The 19,783-nt window shown below is 59.9% G+C and overlaps 1 protein-coding gene across 1 annotated transcript in view; it reads right to left on the bottom strand.

Annotated features, from left to right (window-relative positions):
- The window catches only part of PKP1 (plakophilin 1), a 44,689-nt gene that overhangs the window by 12,225 nt on the left and 12,681 nt on the right, over nt 1-19,783 (bottom strand). Inside the window, exons 3-6 of the mRNA XM_007167245.2 lie at nt 5,544-5,935; nt 2,758-2,902; nt 1,516-1,723; nt 598-775 (exon numbers count right to left, since the gene is read on the bottom strand). Of these exons, the coding sequence (XP_007167307.2) occupies nt 598-775; nt 1,516-1,723; nt 2,758-2,902; nt 5,544-5,935 (923 nt within the window). The remainder of the gene's footprint in view (nt 1-597; nt 776-1,515; nt 1,724-2,757; nt 2,903-5,543; nt 5,936-19,783) is intronic.

Raw genomic sequence — 19,783 nt, 5'->3', positions numbered from 1 at the left:
GGCACACACCCTGCCCTCGTGGCACTTGTTGGGCAGGGGACTGGACGTCCCTCCCCGCGGAGGCTGTGTTCTGCCCCCAGCAGTGGGCTCACTCCCACCCGGGCAGTCTGGGCCCCTCTGCCTCTCCACAGCTCCACCTCCATACCGCCCACCCCCCTGGAAGCAGCACGCCTAGGTCCCTCCGCCAACAGCCTCCAGGGCCTTTGCCACACCCTGGGGCAGAACTCAGGGAACTCTGGGCAGAGCAGTGCCATCTTCACGCCGAGGAATACGGCAGATGCTGTTCGCACCCCAGCCGGGAGCCCGTCAGCAGACCTGTATCTAAAAATGCCCTTCGAGACAGCACAAGAAAGGCATATTTTGTGGGGTGGAAGAAGGGGAAACAGCTGAGCCAGTTTAGCTATTCAGATCCAAGCATTTCCACTCAGATTCCTAAGGAAGAGCCCCTCAGCAGAGATGGTGGGGTCCTGAGCCTCCACCAGGCCCAGGGAAGCTGGGGCGCAGCCGCGTCTGGGAGTCGGCCCAGGAGGCCCGGCTGGCGTCAGCGCCCTGCCCCGCTGAGCCTGGGCTGAGCCAGGCTGCGCCCCCCGCCCTCACCTCAGGCAGCCGGAGGCGTTGAAGAAGACCTCAGCGTCCACGGCTTCCTGGGGCAGGCTGCTGTTGCCATCGCACCAGCCGGAGAACGGGATGATGACCCGGTCAGCCAGGATGGGCAGGGCGTCCGAGATGAGCTCCTCCTTCAGTTCATCGGTAGAGGACAGGTTCCAGAGCAGCCCTGGGGGTGGGGACCGCCAGGGTCAGGAAGACCAGGGACCCGGTGCCGCCCCCGGCTGGACCCCACCTCCCGGATGGGCCTCTGTCATCTGATCATCCCGTGAGCCCACTTGCCCACGTCTCAACTAGACGGCAGGCTCTTGAGAGCAGAGCGCCTACAATTCTCCGTGCAGGTCAAAGTTACACAGGGAAGCTGATCGAAACACATCAGACTCAGCAGTGTTTTCTGATACAAATGCTAGCACTCAGAATCTTCTCACGGTCTCTGTTTTCCACCCAAAAGTCAGCCCAGAAACTCTTACTGTTGCTCTGTATGTGGTCCCATCTTCCCCGTCCCACTCAAGGTCTCCTCGGTGACTTCTGTGCCCTGTGTCCCCACCCTGAGTGCTTGCTGGCACAAGCCTTGGATACAGGCGCTGAAGACCTGTTGACCTGCTCTCTCCCCTTCACCTGCAAATCCCAGGGTCTGCTGAGTACGGGTCCTGCCCGGACACCAAGCCTCCACCCCCGCCCTCTATCCCTCACACACAGATGGTGGATGGACGGACGGATGGACATGGACAGATGGAGGGAGGGACACGATACCCAGGGTCACCAGCTGGACACGACTAACCTGGCCAGCACCGGTCCCATGGGACTCCTGGGGTGTCAGCCTGAGGCCGCCCGCGCCCCACCCTGTCCTGGGCTATGGCCGCCCCAGCGCCTCCCAGACGCCCCACTCTCTGTGGCCGGGCTCCCCACCGGTCAGCTGCTTCTGGATCTCCGTGCAGCTGGTCCTCCTCAGGAGGCTGACGGCCTCGCGGATGCCGCTCTGCCTCTGAGTCTCCAGCTTGTTCGTGGTGCTACGGAACACCAGGTTGCGCAGGGCCCCGGCCGCGGCCTGCTGCACGTTCTGGTTGGGGCTGCGGAGGAGGCTCACCAGCTTGCAGATGCCGCCCAGCTGGTACACCTGCGGGACAGGGCGCCAAGCGCCGGGCAGGGCGGTGAGGCGGGCTGACGACCCTCCACTTGGAACAGCTTCACTCCGACCGAAACACCCAGGGCGGCCGAAATAAACAAGCAGCGCAGAGTGATGGTGACCGGCCAGACCCGGAGCGAAGGCAGGACTTAGCCGCCAGCTCTCCCGCATCCTAGCCGGGACTCCCTGAGCCCCCTCCTCCCCAGCCCCGCTTTCCTCCTCAGGAGCCTGGGGTGAGGACCAGACGGGAACACACTTCAGAACCCTAAGGCGGGGAGACCCCCGTGGAAACGCCTCCTCATACAGCAGGAACTGGATGCAGGCGGACCCCGCGCACTCTAGGAAATGCATTCACGGGACTGCACCCTTGGGCTGACAGCAGAGGACTTGAGGAGTCCTCCCTGCCAGCCACGCTTAGAGACACAGACAGCCCTGTTCTCCCCCACAGACGGCTGGTGAGAGAGGGCGGCACCATGGAGAGACAGAGACAGAGACACAGAGACAGAGACAGAGACAGAGAGACAGCAGCAGAGAGAGACAGAGACAGAGAGACAGAGAAAGAGAGAGAAAGAGAGACAGAGAGAGACAGAGGCAGGGACAGAGAGAGAGACAAAGAGACAGAAACAAAGACATAGAGAGACACAGGCAGAGAGAGACATAGAGACAGAGACAGACGAGAGACAGAAACAGAGAGAGGGGGCAGGGGGAGGAAGTTGAAGTGGAGGAAGACGTCCCTCCTTAGTGGAATCTGAGGAGGGGTCTCTTTTGAACCTGTGGCCGTCACCAAGTGTCTCTTCCATGACCAACAGAGGAAACACGGCCGAGTGGCGTCCCCTCCACCAGGGGCTCTGCTCCCACAGAGGGTTAAGATGCCTGTTCTGACCTCAGGCAGTGCCAGGCCCACTCCTGGCCGCAGGCAGCTGGGCTGGGGCAGAAGGAGCCAATGGCAAATGCCCCCACCAGCTCAAGTTCGGGGTCAGGCTGCCCCGCCCAGGCCCCGCCCAGGCCCCGCCCAGGCCACTCACCTGCTGCTTGGCAGGCTCATTCTGGAAGCAGGTGTGCTGGATGTAATAGGCTCCGATGGCCTGGCACTTCTCGTCCTGGTAGCTCAGGTACTGCACGGCCCTGGGGATGGTCAGCCCGCTGCACTCGATGTCCTCGCTGCAGATCCTGTGGGGACAGGCGGTGTGGGGTGTGGGAGGGTTACAGGGGCTTGGAATCCCCCTTGCGCGCCCGAGAGCCAGAATGAGGCAGCCCTAGGCCCCCCTGTGGGCAGCTCCTCCAGAGGAGGGGGAAGGCTCACCCCACCGCAAACACTTGCTGGGACGAGGCCCTGTCATGGGTTCATGTCCATGCAGCAAGTTACCTCCACCCTATTCCTGAGGGGAAGCTCTCCACCCACTCTGCCATCTCTCATGTCTGTGCCTGGTATTGGGAAAACGGAAGAGAATGGCTGGGGGCCTGTCCATCTATCCATGTCCTGCCATTATCCCTCCCTCCCTCCCTCCCTCCATCCATCCATCTATCTATCCATCCATACATCTTCCCTCCCTCCCTCCATCCATCCATCATCCATCCATCTTCCCTCCATCCACACATCCATTTATCCATCCATCTATCCATTTATCCATCTTCTCTCCATCCATCCATTACCCATTTATCTATGCATCTACCCATCCCTCCCTCCATCCATCCATCTTCCTTCCCTCCATCCCTCCATCATCCATCCATCCATCCATCTTCCCTCCCTCCATCCATCCATCATCCACCCATCTTCTCTCCATCCATTCATCCATCCATCCACCCACCCACCCACCCACCCATCCATGCATCCATCTCTCTCTCCTCCCTTCATTTCTAAGTCTAGCTAATTCTTCTAACACAAAAATTCCCACACCTACTCCTTCTTCCATCCTCATGGCCACTGCCTTCCTTCTAACCATGGTCACTCTCACTGGGACTACAGTGAGACCCCCGCAACTGGTGTCTTCTCCAAGCACTCCCATCCAAAATGTTACACCCCTTTCCCAGATGAGCAGTCTGAACACTCTGTTCACTGTGTTGTCCCCATCAGCAGCTTCTCATACTGCAAGTTCAAGTTCAAACTGCTTAAACTGATATCCAAGGACATGAGTTAGGTCGAACCACACGAAATGGCCGATAATCAGCTTTTCTGAGCCACAAAACTAGAACAACCATGTTCTAACCCAATAGTCTGGCTCTGCTGTGTCCTGCACACTCTCTAGCCCTAATGCGGGTCTGCTCCAGCAAGACTGCTCTCTGCACTGTGCCCTGATCAGGGCTCAGGGGTGCCTCTGTCCCTTCCCCTCACCATGCCCGTGACCCACTGAAGACCCACTGCCTTCCCAGGGAAAGGAAACCTCTCTTCCAGGGCCCACACCAGCTCCCAGGGTGCTGACTACAGGCTGCCTCCCCAGCCGCCTGTGTCCTGGGTCCCACAAGACAGCGGGGACAGCTCCTTCTTGGCACCCAGCCCTGCCCCCTAGAAATCTTCCCGGCGTTTCTAGAGGGAGAAGCACTCCTCATGTGTACCAGCCTCATGCCTTTCCGTAGCAGGTGCCCGACTCCATTTCTGGAAAGATCACCCACGGGGCAGAGCTCCCCAGTCTCCCCCATCCTCATTGAGAGACTGTCGCCCAGAATCTGCCAGTCGAACGTCACCTCCAAGTGGCCTGTCACTCACGCCCTCCATGGCTCACCTGACCCTCTCCTCTTGGGGCCTCCAGTTTGGGGCAATGAGCCAGGGCCAGGCGCTGCCCTGGTCAGTCTCCATGGGAGAGAGGCTTCTTAGTCCTTCTCGGGAGCATCCTAAATACCCCTTACGGCCTTTGAGTAGCCAGGAGAGGGCCAGCTTTATAACGCTTCTGCTTATGATCGGGACAGCATGGTGAGTAGGGGAGGGCACAGGGTGTGGCCTCGGCTGTGTGGTCTTGGGCAAGCTACCTAATGTCTCTGTGCCTGTTTCTCCTCAGGTTCTAGCCTGGAAGGGCTCTGAGGGTTAGAGATGAAGATTGCAAGGCTCTTGGGCTCCATGGAAGGGGGTTAATCCTGCAGCTGCAGGATGGCCCTGGGCTGTCGTTCTCTTCATGGCTGTCTCCCCGCTCTGACCACAGACCACACATGCTCAGTGAGTGTCAAATACATGAATAAAGGACCACTCAGTGGTGACAGAGGACAGCTCCGAGGTTCACTGGGCTCTGAGCCCTGGAGGGCAGGCCTCAAGACCCTCGAGACACCGTGGCCATCCCCAAGCCACCCCATGCCCACGGCTCTCTATAGGACTCCCACTCCATCTCCTGCATTCCCACCCCTGGCACTAGATCTTACCAGTTTTTATGTCTTTTGCCCTGTAAGATGGACCCGGCTCTTTCCCGTTGTTGACCCCAGGGCACACCCTTTTGCTCTTTCAGAACGTGGGGAGAGGTTTACACGCCCAAGCCCAGGGATTCTCAAACCCTGGCAGGGTCTCCATCTCCTGCAGGCTGGTAACGCACACACCGCGGGCCCCTCCCAGGGTTTCTGAGCTGGAGGTCAGGGAGGGCCTGACAGGAGTGTTTCTCACAAGTCCCCCGTGATGCTGGGGCTACTGGCCAGAGGAGCACACTTTGAGAACTGCTGGCCCAGCTAGCTTCCGACTCTCCTCCCCTTGTTCATTCCCTGTGACCCTTGAAAACTCACACACTCGACAGGTTTGTTCAGCGTCTCCATGCTGAGAACTTCCCAGGCTAACGGTCTGTCTCCCATGCCCCACACCACCACCCCCCGCCCCACCCCGCCGAGTGACACTCACTTGGAGCTGGCCCTTGAGTGGCTGAAGGACTGGTCCTTGGTGCAGGAGGTGGGCTGGACGTACACGGAGTCCTGCTTGGAGATACAGGAGGCCTGGCGCACAGGGTACTTCTTGACCGCCTTCTGGCCGTTGCAGGTGCTGTAGATGCTGTAGCGGTTCTGGGGGGTCTTGTAGCCCTTGCCGCCCAGCGTGCCCTTGCGCAGGGTGCCGCGGGGGTCGCAGTAGAGGTTGGGCTCGCTGCGGCTGGCCTTGATCTTCTGCATGAAGCAGATGTCGCTGCCGGCGCCGGGGGGATTGCTGCTGCGAGGGTACTGCCGGCCCCAGCTCTCCATCTGGCTGTAGGAGCTGAAGCGCTTGTTGTCTGCCCCCTGCTTAAGGGTCCCATTGTAGATCTGGCCAGAGAAGGGGAGAGAGCCTCAGCCGAGGGTCCCGACCCGGGATCCTGGGTCCAGCCGGCCTCGGGATATAGCCCCCCGTGACGATGGTCAGAGAATCCCGGGATGTCTGGTGTGGAGGGAACCCTGGTCAGCATCTCAGACTACTTTTCAAACTGCAGGCTGTGACCCGTTATCGATCATGAAATCAATTTAGCAGACTGTGACCATCATTTTTTTAAAATGGGATTGAATAATATATACTGGAATAAAAAATATCAGAGTGCAGTGCAGGTAGAAAGGGCTGGGCTATAATGTAAAATGTACTTCATACTGTGGGTTGTAGCCAAAGAAGTTTGACAGCCACTGATCCGGTCCCAGTGGGCCCGGTCCAGGAGGGGAGTCAAAGGCCCAGGGAGGAGAGGGGCCTTCCTATAGAGGGAAGGGCAACAGTGGGACTTGAACGCAAGCCCCCAGGCCCTCGCCCTGCCACCCCGTGCACTTCCCAGACACTAGCAGCCCCCGATCGCCTTGGCCGCCTGTACTCAGCACAGGGAAATTCCTCCTACTCTGGCCAGGACTTCTTTCCACTGTTACTTCTCTGCTAAACTCCCCATCTTTGCCTCCTGTCTGCCAAGTCAAGAAGCAAATGGCAAGAGGCATTCCAGGGGGACCCCCTCGAAGGCCAGAGGGGGAAAATATCCTGCGTCCTGGGCCTCCTGCACCCATGGAGGCTGGCCCGGGGCTGCAGCAGGGGTGCAGGGCGGCCTCCTGGGCTGCACCATCAGGCTGGCAGCAGGGGAGAGGTGGGCAGGGCTCAATCCAGCAGGAGACTTACAATAATGAGGCGCCCCCAGGGCTCTGTGCGAGCCCAGCTGGGGAGTCAGGTGCCCTGGGAAGAGCCTGCAGAGCCGGAGACTTGGTGGGAGCGAAGCCCTCACATGGCCGTCCGAGGAGCTTTCCCAGGAGCTCACGGGCGGTGGGTCTGCCTGCTCTGACTTGTTCCGAGACTAGAGAATCAACATGCAGCCTGAGAAAATGTCTCCGCACAGGTGCCGACCTGGGACTCAGCTTTGCCAGGATGAGCTGGGGCCAGTCCAGCAGCCCAGAGCCTGCCCGCCCCACCCCGTGAGTGAGTGTGTGTGTGCGTGTGTGTGTGAGTGCCCACACACAGGGGAGTCGTCGGGCGGCTGGGAACTCCCCTCCACTCCAGATCTAGCCCCCGGCCCTTGGCCGGGCCCCGTTCCTCTCTGCAGGGAGAGCCTTTGCGGCAGGCGACCACCCGTGGGTCACCTTCCGTCAGCAGTGACACCCAGCGCTCAGAAGCCACCCACTGTCAACCTTGGCCAAGGCGCTCTGGTCAGCTCCGCCCACGCGTGCAGCTACGCACTCAGGCGGGCAAGGCATTCGCCCCCAAACTGGGTCAAGCCGGCCAACTCCAAAGGGAACTGGTGTGTGGGGCACGGCAGGCACACGGAGAGGCAGAGGTCAGAGGAGAGGGCCGTCGTCTGACCATCCTCAGCGGGCAACCTGCACGGCGCACGAGAACCGCGCAGCTAGGCCTCCAGGCCTCAGGCTGGCGGCCGCAGCCCGCCCTCCTCCGGGGGAGGAAGATGGCATGGCGTCGTGGAGGGAAGGCTGGGCCCCCCTGCTCCTCAGGGATGACAGTCCTGGTCGTCACCCCAGGCAGTGACGCCGGAGAGCCCACACGCTCCCCCGGCCCAAACCCAGTGCACACGCCGTCCTGCTGGCGAAACTCAGGGCTTGCTCTCCTGCCCTGGCCAGGGGTCGGGGGGCGCTGCCCACAGGGGCCGGGGTGCCGGCCGTGCTGCGGGAAGGCAGGTACGGGGGAGGCAGCGGCCCCGTGGGGCAGCATTTCTCAGCCACAGCCGCGTCGTGCACCCCACCTGGTTCCTGTGGCACGGCCTGCTGGCGGGCTGGCGGTGGCCAAGCCAGCTGTGGACGACTGTCCCGCCCTCAGGACCTTTGCTGTCGCTTTGACAAGCGTGAGCAAGGGTTCCTCTCGGCCGGGCACCATCCCCTCCTAGCGCACAGGGGGCCTGGGCTCCCCTCCAAGGCGCCGACAAGCCCTCCCAGAGCAGGCGGCCCGTGGCCTAGCTGACGCCTGTGCCCTTTGCCCTTTTCTTCTATCTGCCTGAAATGACAGGGGCATTGTGGGCTCGGTGGGCTGAGACTTCTGCAGCAGAGGGAGACTCGGGGGCCAAGAACACAGACTCAGGAGCCAGATGGCCTGGGTTGAGCTCTGCCCACGTCAACTGCCTGATGGGTGGCCTTGGGCTTGTGCGTCTTGGTTTCTTCATTGGTGAAGTGGCATCATTGTGCCCAGCGTGCAGGGCCGTTGGGAGAATTCGGTGCACGGATGTTTGAGAGGCGCTCAGCTCAGAGAGGCGCTCAGCTCAGAGCATGACGTTAAGTGTCCCTCTGACGCTCAGACTGGGGCCAGGCTGGCTGCCTCTGGGTGTCGCCGAAGGAGCGGCCGCGTGGGCACAGGAAGGGGGAGGGTCCCAGGCAGCCAGGACGGCCTGGGAAAGGGGCGCACGCTGGCTTCCAGGGCCCAGGCTGCTCTCACCCCACGGCCGCACAACAGCCTCCATGGGTTTCAGAAAAACAGAGGAGACCAGTCCGCCCAGATAGGTGGCTTCATGATGAAACGGCTGGTGTTTCTTCGCGTGGGCTGTGTCGGCCTTCAGGCCGGACAATTCTTCGCTGTATAGGATGCCCCAAGCATTGTGGGATGTTTGGTGCCCTGGCCCCCAGGCCCTAAGTACCAGTAACGCCTCACAGCCACTCTGACCAGGGAGAACACCCCACACGCTTCCAAACGCTGCCTTGTGGGTCCCAAGCAGCCGCCGGGCTGGACCAGGGAGCAAGGCAGCGCGGGGTGGTGCTGGCCAGGCCGGGGCTCCGGGCTCATCCCCGCGCCCAGAGAGTGGTCTGCCGGCAGCATCCTCTGCTGTGGCTACAAAGGACAGTCACGTGCGCGCGCGCACACACACACACACACACACACACACACACTCACACTCACCCACTCACTCACACTCACACGCGCGCACACTCGCACACACTCACACCCACACCCACTCACACTCACACACTCACTCACACACACGCACACTCACACTCACCCACTCACTCACACTCACACGCGCGCACACTCGCACACACTCACACCCACTCACTCACACTCACACACTCACTCACACACACGCACACTCACACACACACTCACCCACACACACGCGCGCGCGCACACTCACACACATGCACACACTCACACCCATACCCACACACACCCACTCACTCACACTCACACACTCACTCACACACACGCACACACACACACTCACACGCGCGCGCGCACACACACACACACACACACCCCCCACCCCCGTGGTCTGGTCATCTCCTGCTTCCTTGGGAAACTCTGGCCTCGGGTGGGATGGCCCATGGATCAAAACATGCCAGAGGCTAGAAACTTGATTTCCCGGGAGCACAGCTGACCCCTCGGCCAGAGAGCAGGCTGGGCCGGGCAGCCTCAGGGATGCCTGGGCAGTGTGTCCAGAGAGACACGTTTCAGCGCCTGGAACCATCCAGGGAGCCTCCCAGAGCCCCGCCCTGCTCTGCTAGTGACCCAGGTCTTATAACGCATTTTCTCTCCCTCTCCCCTTCCTTCGTGGAAAAGGGGAATTTTGCCCCCCACTGAGTGCTCTCACCCCCGCCCTGGGCCCTCAACGTAATCTCTCTTTCCATTCCTCCTGAATTCAGCAAGCTCGCGGAGGCCAACCCTGTCATTTGCAGGCAAGGAAGCCAGTCCTACAGGGCGACGGGGCCAAAGAAAAGCAACAGAAGCCCGGGACGCAGGGCCTCAAAGCACCGAGTGCGGGCGGCCCCCCGCGAGCCCCCCGCGGTCTGCAGCAGCCAGGGGCGCGCCAGGCGGGCCCGGATGAAAAGAGGGTCTGTGTCCGCTGATGAGCCCTTTCTGAAACCAAGCTTCGCCAGGCAGGCGGGGCTGGACAAACCAGCTCTGGGCGGACACGCCCGGACCCTCCTGCCCAGGCGCGCTCAGAGAAGAGTCACCTCCAGTGTCCTCCCGTGAGAGCCAGCGCGTGGGCCGCTTCACGGGGTCCTCGCCCTCGTGGCCCAGGGAGGGGGCTCCTGAGAAAGGACCCGGATTAGAGACGCCTCAGGGACAGACCCCATCGGCCATTTCCCTGCACCTGCCACCCCGCTCAGCACCCAGCCGGGCCCCCGGGGCAGCAAGCAGACAGCAAGCCTCCCTCCTCCCGGGAGTGCGGTCGGGGTGACACCGCAGCCGCTCACAGGCAGCAGGGGGCCTTCCCACGCTGCGTGGTGGCCCGGGGGGGTCTGTCTGGAGGGCACAGGTCCCCTCCCAGCAAGGGCTCCCGGGGGGGAACTTAGGGCCCAGGGTGTGAGGAGGTCCCCCGGGGATGGGGTGCTGCTTACTCGGCAGTTTGCATCAGCGTGGGAACCACCGGCCTGAGTCACCAAAGGTGGGACCTTGGCCGGGGGGAGTGCCGGTCCCTGCCCCCACCCCCGGGCACTGCTCCCTCTCTGGCTAGGAGCAGGGGTCCCGCCCTGGGCCGGCCCTCCCCTCCTTCCCTGGCACGCGGCTTCGTGCGGAGCGTGGAGGACAGGCGGAGCAGCCCCTCGGCTCGGAGGCCCTGCCGTGTGGGCCCGGAGGAGGCTATGTGGGTACGCCGGCCAGGCAGCCCCTCAGGGCGGGAGGAGCTGCCCCCGAGAGTCCGTCACCCGCACCCAGTGACCAGCAGTGCCCACTCGGGGGGACCCCGGCTTGCGAACTGGACCACACTGACGGAGGCCCGGCTCCCAGGCTCACGGGAGGCACCACAGAAATCTGAAACTGAAATTCAATGCCGGGGGCTGGGCATCTTTTATCACCTGAATGTTTTTAATGTGAAAAAGAAGAAAGTTTTGATGTTCATTCTGAGAGCAGAGATTTCACCAGAGAGCTGGTTAACACTGGCGTGTCCCTTATAACTTTGTAAGGTCAGGACTGAACTCCCAGTGACCAGGGCAGGAGTAAGAACTGTCGTGCGTAATTCAGAAAAGTTTTCTGAAGTATCTGGACCATGAAGCCCAAGTAGAAAAGAGCCTATGACGCTCCGGACTGTAGCCTGTGGGTCTTTCACGGAGGTGCTGCTCTCTCCAGGGACAGAGGTCACAACTCTGGGGAGAGAAGCCACCTGCCCTCCTGGGCTCCAGGCTCCAAGTCTGCCTCTCAGGCCGGGGGCAAGGGTCAGGCCCACTGTGGCCCCTGCTGCTCCTGGCGACGGGGCAGGAGGGGGGGGGACAAAGTGCGTTTGTGTGCCCCAGCACCTTGCCGAGAGCTGGCCTCCATGACATGTGATGTCTGAAAAAACAACGGTGCCAGTTCCAGCACCCAGCACCCAGCTGCTCCAGCATCCAGCACCCACCTCCAGCACCAAACTCCCAGCTCCAGCACCCAGCTCCCAGCTCCAGCATCCAGCACCCAGCTCCCAGCTCCAGCACCCAGCTCTAGGACCCCACTCCCAGCTCCAGCATCCAGCATCCAGCACCCAGCTCCCAGCTCCAGCATAAGGCATCCAGCACCCAGCTCCCAGCTCCAGCACCCAGCTCTAGGACCCCACTCCCAGCTCCAGCACCCAGCACACAGCTCTAGCATCCAGCTCTGCCTTCACATCCTGCTCCCTGTTTCATCACTGAACTGTGGGAGAAACTATTTTCTGAAACTCTGTTCTTGGACCTCTCCCCCTGCACACCTGAGACGTGGGCTTTTCTCAGCTCCTGACCCGCCAGGATGGGTTTGGGGAACAAGGACCTCAGGTTTTGTACGTGGAAACCTCAGGTTTCACTTTGGGAAGTACCCCCTGGCAGGTGTCTGCCTTTCAGAGGCAGCTCTCAACAGTCCCAAGAGACAAAGGATCCCTGCACCTCGGCCACCTCTCATGGGCTCAGAACTGTCCGAGGCACGGTCCTTCTGCCCCCCAGGAGCCCCGTGTTCTGTGGTCACTTTTGAACCCAGAGGCCGACCCCTTCTTCCCCGTGATGGTTCATCCTGGGGAGGGAAAAGTGAGGGCCCCTCCAAGGTTCCCACGTGAAAGAACTCCTGAACCTCGAGGAAGTGCCAGCTTCCTGAGACAGCACACCTGAGCGTCAGGGAGATCCCACTGGCCCAGGCACCCCACCCTGTGCAGGGAGACTGGGGGTGCCCCTGAACTGCCACCCGAGCCCTGAGCCAGGAGGCACTTGCCAGCCGTAAAAGGAAGGCCAGACGCTGCAAGATGGCAACATCCTGAGGGGCAGATTCTTCCTTGGCCAAAAAAGAGCTCCTTGGAGATTCCCTGGTGAAAAAACCATTCCCACTGAGGAGACAGCCAGGAATTTCACAGGAAGGAAGGGACGATTGGCCGGACCCTCCAGGGCTTGGTGACAGAGCCCCGACTGGAAGACGAGCCTGTGTGCATGTGCACACACACACACACACACTCCACATGCACACCTGCCTGTGTGGGACACACATCACTTGGCTGGGGGTCGACTCAGGCGGGTAGGTCCCTGCAAGTGCCTTGAGCTTATCCTGAGAACCGCAGAGCAGGCCTGGTACTTCACAGATGGTGAGGCGCCCTCCCATTCATCCTCCCGCTGGAACCCCACAGCCTCCGCCTCCCGCCTGGCCGAGGAGGGGCCAGGACAGGCAGCGGCACCTGTATTCTCTCGGAGAGCACCTCTTAAGCTCGGACAACTTGAGGCTGGGCCAAGGCCATGAGGCTAAGACGGGGTAGACCCTGAACCAGGACTCAGGCCTCCGACCTTCCTGGTGTTCGTCCTCCAGCCGCTTGGCCACCAGGGTCTGGTGACATGAGTGAAGTCTAAATGGCCCAGTGCTTCTGCAGCTAGGGGCGCTCTGCAGGACAGGCTTCACCACCACCTCGGGCTGCTCGCTGGCCATCACCTAGAAACCCCTCCCCAGGGCTCCAGACACAAGAGAGGCCTGCTCCTCTGCTTTGGCCGATGGTGGGAAACGCTTAAGAAGAGTGCAGCTGACCGGCTGTGTGACACGCGGTAAGGCTCTACTGCCCACAGAGCCCGGCTGGAAGGCCCTCTGTCCCAAGGGACGCCTACGGGCGAGGCGGCCTGTGATCGCAGCAGGGCTGGCCGGGGGGGGGGTCTCGAGAGGGAGGGCACGGAGGAGTGAGTGCGGGCCCCCATGCCCTGCACCCATGCTTGTTCCTGGTGCACACAAGCTGCCCTGAGAAATCAGGACATCACTTCAAGACTGCTGACTGAGGCCGAGCCCGGAGTCTCCTGCAATTAGCCGAGTCTTACTGAGCTTCTTGGGTCTCTAGAAGCTGAGCCACTTCCCTCCCAGCCTCGGGGGCAGTCAGAGGGAGGAGAAGGGCCTGCCCCGAGCCCCCCAGCTCCCTCCAGGCCTCCTCCCATGGCACCTCGCCCTTCCCCCAGCTCTGTGGGCCTCCCAGAGCTGCTTAGGGCTGCGGGGAGATGGGGAGAGCCTGGGGTCTCCTGCCGACCCTCTCCAGGAGCAATTGATCCTGCAGGGCTTGGTGCCCGGCGGGCCCTGGGTTAGTACAGAGGGCCACAGACCTTGGCCAGAAACCTCATCTTCAAATGCTCCATTCAAGGGATTTCCCTGGCGGTCCAGTGGGTAAGACTCTGCGCTCCCAATGCAGGGGGCCCGGGTTCCATCCCTGGTTGGGGAACTAGATTCCACATGCATGCTGCAACTAAGAGTTTGCATGCCACAACTAAAAAAAAACAAACAAAAAACATGCCGCAACGAAGATCCCGCATGCCACCACCAAGACCTGGCACGGCCTAAATAAATAAATATTAAAAAAAAAAAAAAGAAAGAAAAGAAAATATCTAAATGCTCCATTCAAAAAGGCCTTCAGCTGGGCACAGGGCAGTCACTGGTGAGGGGAGGGAGCGCCACCTGGTCACCTTTCTCCTTGACCCTCGGCTCTACCTGACCCGCTGGACCAGCTTTGGGAAAATTATCCTGCATGATGAGCTTATGACCCGGAACCTCCCCAAGTGTGCGCCAGGCTCCACCGGCAGTCGTGAGGTGACTTTAGGGCATTTAAGGGCACAGCCAATAACTAGCACTGAGGCTCATAGAAAACTCTTTCTTTTTCACTTTGATTACCGTGAGGAGAAGGTCCAGGTCGGTGCCAGGATGTGTCTTTAACATTTGCCAACCTCCCTTCTGAGCAGAAAGAAAAAAAGCCTTACCCATTTCGGATTAAACAATGATTTGTTTTCATTCTACTTATTATTATTGATTCTAAATTATGGTTAAGCCTTCTTTTATGGCAAAGGATACTTTTTTTTCCTCTCAAGTTACTGATATAAAGTTTCTTTTCAAAATGAATGCACTGAAATTTAAAAGGAAGTGTATTAAAAATAAGTAAATAATAGTTGGTGTGATGATTTTGTAAAAACTCTGATAGCAGAGATCAGATGAAACTCTGCTGCCTCCAGTGGCCAGGGTCCCCTCCTGTGACAGTGTGACCAGGAGCACCGGGCAGGGGCACCAGAGGTCGGGCTCTAGTCCTGGTTCTTCCCTGAGCGGCTGTGCAGCCTTGGGCAGTCACCTCACCTCTCTGAGCCTCTCCGTTTCCCCAACTAGAGCCAGCCCTGTAAGGCTTCTGACTTTCAGTGTCGATTCAGCCCCACTGGAGTCACACTCGCCCTTCTCCCCAGCCTAGCTCAGAGCTTCGGAACAAACCCAGGAGGCTGTCTTCACCCCACTCCGGGCCACGCCCTTGTGCAAGTGTGTGTGTGGGGGGTGCTTCCTGCTAGAGCCCCCAAAGCTGCATCCCTCCCCAGCTGTGTCTCCACCTCCTCCCCCCACCCCCGCCCGCCCCCGCCCCGATTGGATTTTCGTTTTCAGCTAAGATTTGCTCTCCTGCAGCTGGAAGTCCTTGGTAGAGGCATGCCAGGGTGGGGCCCTGGGGGAGGAGGCTGAGCCCCACCCTAGGGAGGGGTGAGGTCCTCATCCACCTACCCGGGAAAGGCTGCTGCATTTGTCACCGGAGCCTGGTGACAAAAGGCAGTTGCAACCAGAAAACAGGCACTGGACGACCTGCCCAGGGCTTTGTTTTGGCGGCCTCCTTCAAGGCCCCCTCCTCCCTCCCGGCTCTGGAGCCCTTGCCACTCGCCCGTCGGGCAGGAGACAAGGTCCTGACCCTTCCTCCTCCTCCTCGTGCCCCCGACACCCCACGCAGAGCTGACCGGGCTCTGGACCCAGTTCTGCCCAGTCTACCTGTGAGGTACCTCCTGGGCCAGCCCCTGCACTTCTCCGTAGCCTGACTTCCCTGCTAATAAAATCGGAATAACAGGAACCAGTTCACCCGTCCAGATCTCACAAAGGTGGAAGGATCAGGTTGGGAAGTGGAAACAGGATTACCTTGTATACGTTCAAACCGCTCCAAAATTCAAGGGGTTCTGAGGATTGGACTTCCTCCCACTGACAGCCCACCAAACATGAAGGTGGTGGTCCTGGCAAAGCCGGCACTTGCCTGCTAACCCAGAACCCCAGGGCTCCGTCCCCAAACCTCCAGGACCCTGGGGACCAGGGCTGGTGCTAGGAAAGAAGGCTGGGTGGTCACCTGGTCCCACCCGCCGATGACAGACCAGGAGACTGAGGCCCGGAGAGGGTTAAGGAGCTCGTGCTGCAAACCCCAGCATTTCATCACACCCTCTCTCACGCTGGTGTTTCGTCTGTTAGTTGTTGTTGTTTTCTTTTAAATAAATTTAATTATTTATTTATTTTTGGCTGTGTTGGGTCTTTGTTGCTGCACGCGGGCTTCCTCTAGTTGTGGGAGCGGGGGCTACTGTTTGTTGCAGTGTGCGTGCTTCTCACTGCGGTGGCTTCTCTTGTTGCGGAGCACGGGCTCTAGGCGTGCAGGCTTCAGTACTTGCGGCTCATGGACTCAGTAGTTGTGGCTCACGGGCTCTAGAGCGCAGGCTCAGTAGTTGTGGCGCATGGGCTTAGTTGCTCCACGGCATGTGGGATCTTCCCGGACCAGGGCTTTAACCCATGTCCCCTGCATTGGCAGGCGGATTCTTAACCACTGCACCACCAGGGAAGTCCCCTGTTAGTTGTTTTTAACTAGAGTGTTAGGGCTTTAAAGTCTTGTTGGCTCAGTCGATTAGTTCTTGTCAGGACTTAGAAAAAAAAGGCAAAACTAAAACTCACTAATTTTCTTCTGGAGCGAAATAAAGAAGTTTGCAATTGTCCTTGATTCTTCAAATCTTCCCTCTAAAGTTTCAGCGGCTCTACTGTGACTCGTGTGTGAGAAGGAAGGTAAGAACAAAGGCAGATCACGGGGGAGCCTCCTTCTTGGGGAAAGACGCTGACCGGAAGTGACAGGTGGATTAAAGCCAAAGGAAGATGTAAAACCAGGCTTGGTCCTCTCTCAGAGGAGGGGGAACTGCTTCCTGAGCCTCATCTGGGAGGGGCCCCTGCAGACTGTCCAGGGCTGGCAAAGCCCAATGCTCCCACCAACCACACAGTGGCCACACTGAGTCCCCTGCACGGACATGTCTCTCTGGACATTGCGACCAACTGCCTGCCTCCCTCCCCCACAGGGGTCCACCAACTGGGACAGTGACAGGTGACATCCTGCCTTCTCCTGGGCCTGGCCTCTGGAGCTGCCCTTCCCGGAGCACTCACAAAGGACAGCCCAGGGGCTACGGTCCCAGCTCCAAGCCTGGCAGCACCCCTCTGCCCCCTCCTGTCGGCTAAGGGCAGCCCCCAAGCCCAGCTCCCCGCCTGGAGCCCGTCCTGGGACTCCGCTTGCACTGATCTGCGGGCCAGGTCCTCTCCCTTCACAAGCCCACGGTGCCGACTTCTCTCCACCCAGGGAGGACACACAACACAGGACGTCAGAGCCGAGGAGACAGTCTGATGGTGCACCCGGGGCCCGGCAGGGATGGAGGGCCAGCAGCGGTTGCTGGGCAGTGCTGGGGAGCCCCACGCCCAGGCCAGTGGCCTTTCCTCCACCTCACTGCTGGCCCCTAAAGAGTCCCTGCCCCCGCAAACCTGAGCCAGGAAGAGCAGCCTCTCCGAGAGGCTGGAGGCAGCCCTCGGTGAGAATCAGCCCCGAAGGAGGCTCCGGCCCGGGGGCAGCAGGATCGTCCGGCACAGAAAGCAGGGCCCCCCCATGCACACAGCCACTCCAAGGGACACCCCAAGGGACACCCCGACATGGGCGTCTGAGTTTGAACAGAGGGGATGTCTCCAGCCTCAGCAATGCCCAGCCAGGCGCTGCTCCTACAGGGAGGGGAGCCCGGGCGCGGGGCAGTGGGCCGGCCCGGGGACCCACCCGCTCGCCTCCTCCTCCGTCGGACAAATTCCGTCCCCCGGCAGCAGCATCCTCGTTGGGGGAGAGCCTGGGGCCCGCGGGGCTGGGTGGGGGTGAGTCACTGCTGGCAGGGGGACGCCAGGCTGGCAAGCACGACGATCACTCCCTCTTGGGGCAGGAACCGTGTCCGCGTGGGGCAGGAGCTTGCATCCCCTCCATCCTTCTCTCCTCAGACTTTCCAAACAGACCAGGCCCGGCAGGCACCGCCAGAGAACCCAGATGAGAGAGGGGAGCAGGGCAGGAGGCGGGGTGGGGCTTTTAAGCAGTGGGCGTTACCGGCCCGCCTCCCCTCTGTAAAGCTAAAGGAAATGAGGGCCTACCAGCTCTCCATCCTGCTGCAAGGGTTAATTACCTGCTGTTTCCCAGGTGCCTGGAGGTGCCCAGATGAAAGCGGGGAGGTCATACAGAAGCCCTCACCCACCTGCAGGCCGGCGGGGGCGGCCCGCCCCGGAGACCACCGTGAGGCCCAGGCTGTGGGTCCCGCAGCTGTCCAGAGGAAGCTCTCGAGCCGCACAGAACCCTGAAAGGTCGGGGCTGAGGGAGTCCTTGGCTAGGTCTAGTCCAACAGCCTTGCTCCGTGGATGAGAAAAGGTCTCAGGAGGTGAAGACCCCCCAGGTCCTTCCCTCCGCTTGCAGCAGCCAAGCTGAGACCAGAATCCAGGCCTCCTACCCGATCGATCGGGTGTGTCCTATCTGCAGCCCCGACTACCCTTTGAGATAGGAATTCTCACCTATTTCAGAGATGGGCAAGCAGCTGAGGTTAAGAATTTGCCGAGGGTCATCCAGCTAGCTGAGGGCCCAGGGCTGGTCCCTCCACACCACCTGCCATGGGAGGGGTCTGTGTTTATTGGGACCTTTCTCTGCTTCAAGGGCGAGAGTCCTGCCATTTTCTCTCCGGCAGCCCCCTGGCCTTGGGCTCTGCCGCCTGCAGACCCTGCACACACGTGGCTCACCAGAGCCTGGGCTCCCTTGCCCCACGGGGCTGTGCACAGCCTCAGCCCTCTCATCTACAGAAGAGGGCCACCCAGGTGTCTCTGGGTCTGGGGTGGGCAGGACCAGTCCCCCTCAGGGAGAGGGTCCCCAGCACGTGGTCCAGGAGACCCTGTCGTGATGGGATCATCAAATACTGACACATCAGTTAAGCAACTACAGCTGAGAAGAGGCCGGGAGGAAGATTTGCTAGCGAATCCTGGATTTTTTTTTTAATAATTTTTTTTTTGGCCTCCCCGTGCGGCATGCGGGATCTTAGTTCCCCGACTAGGGATTGAACCCGTGTCCCCTGCAGTGGCAGCTCGGAGTCCTAACCACTGGGCCACAAGGGAATTCCCTGAACCCTGGATTAAAGTAGAGAAATGGGGTCAGTGACCAGGATGAAGGCAGAATTTCCTCTGGCCGTTCTCCTGGGGAGTCTTGGCCTGCCCCCGCCCCGAGTGCCGGGCTGGTGTAAAGGAGCACGGCGGAGGGATTCAGCACGATGCCCCCACGGGATACCCTGGCCCAGACGGCCTGGCAACTGCTGCACGCATGGGATCGACTCCCGGCAGGATGCTCTAGGCCCGTCCACAACCAAAGCACATTTCACTCCATGTGACGCCCAGAGGGACGTAAGCGCTCTAGATGTGCTTCTTGATTTGTAAATAGGAAAACCATTCGGGGCTGGAGGCGGTAGAAAAGGAGACCCTCCTCTTAATCTAGAACCTTCCCTGGAAGCTAAACTGTCCACTTGCCACAACTTCACCCAGGACAAACCCACGTGACAGAAGCCCATGTTCAGCTTTGGCACAGAAGGGCTGTGCCTTCAGTGCTTCCTGCTCCCTCCTCCCTCAACCTGCTGTCAGCCGACCCAGGGGACGTGTTCAAAGTGCCGTACAAGGACCTCAGGGGGGCTGTCAGCCTCCCTTTGCTCCCCTAAAGTAATTCTGCCTGGGTCCCCAGCCTGGGAGAGGGGCGCTTAGGGAGTCTTGTTTTTATTACAGGGAATGAGTGTAAATACACGGTGAGCTGGGGACGCCAGATCCAGCAAATAAAAATGCAGGACACCCAGTTAAATTTGAATATCAGGTAAACAACAAATAACATTGCCGGATAAGTGTGTCGCAAATATTGCATTTCTTTGTGTTTTACTTGGTAGCCCACCCTGACCCCCACAGCTGAGTGGCTCTAGCTTGAGTCTCGGAAGGCAAAAGGGGCCACTGCCCTGCATCTTTTGTGTGAGGCTGACTCCTCAAGGAAAGAGTAGCCTTGGCTGGGGGACGGAAGGGAGGAAATGAAGGGATCTGAACTCATGCGTCTGTTCCAAGTCCCCAGAACATGCTATAGTGTTAAAATATTGAGATTGCAAAAAAAAAAAAAAAAAAAACCCACCAAAAAACACCCCATAAAATGACCAACAAAAGAGTGCAAGTGTCTGGAGCGATGAAAGGAAACTCCA

The sequence above is a fragment of the Balaenoptera acutorostrata genome, chromosome 1 (assembly GCF_949987535.1).
Source record: "Balaenoptera acutorostrata chromosome 1, mBalAcu1.1, whole genome shotgun sequence".
NCBI classification, from domain to species: Eukaryota; Metazoa; Chordata; class Mammalia; order Artiodactyla; family Balaenopteridae; genus Balaenoptera; species Balaenoptera acutorostrata.
Note: the sequence above shows the minus strand (reverse complement) of the source record. Positions and strands in the feature narration are given on the sequence as shown.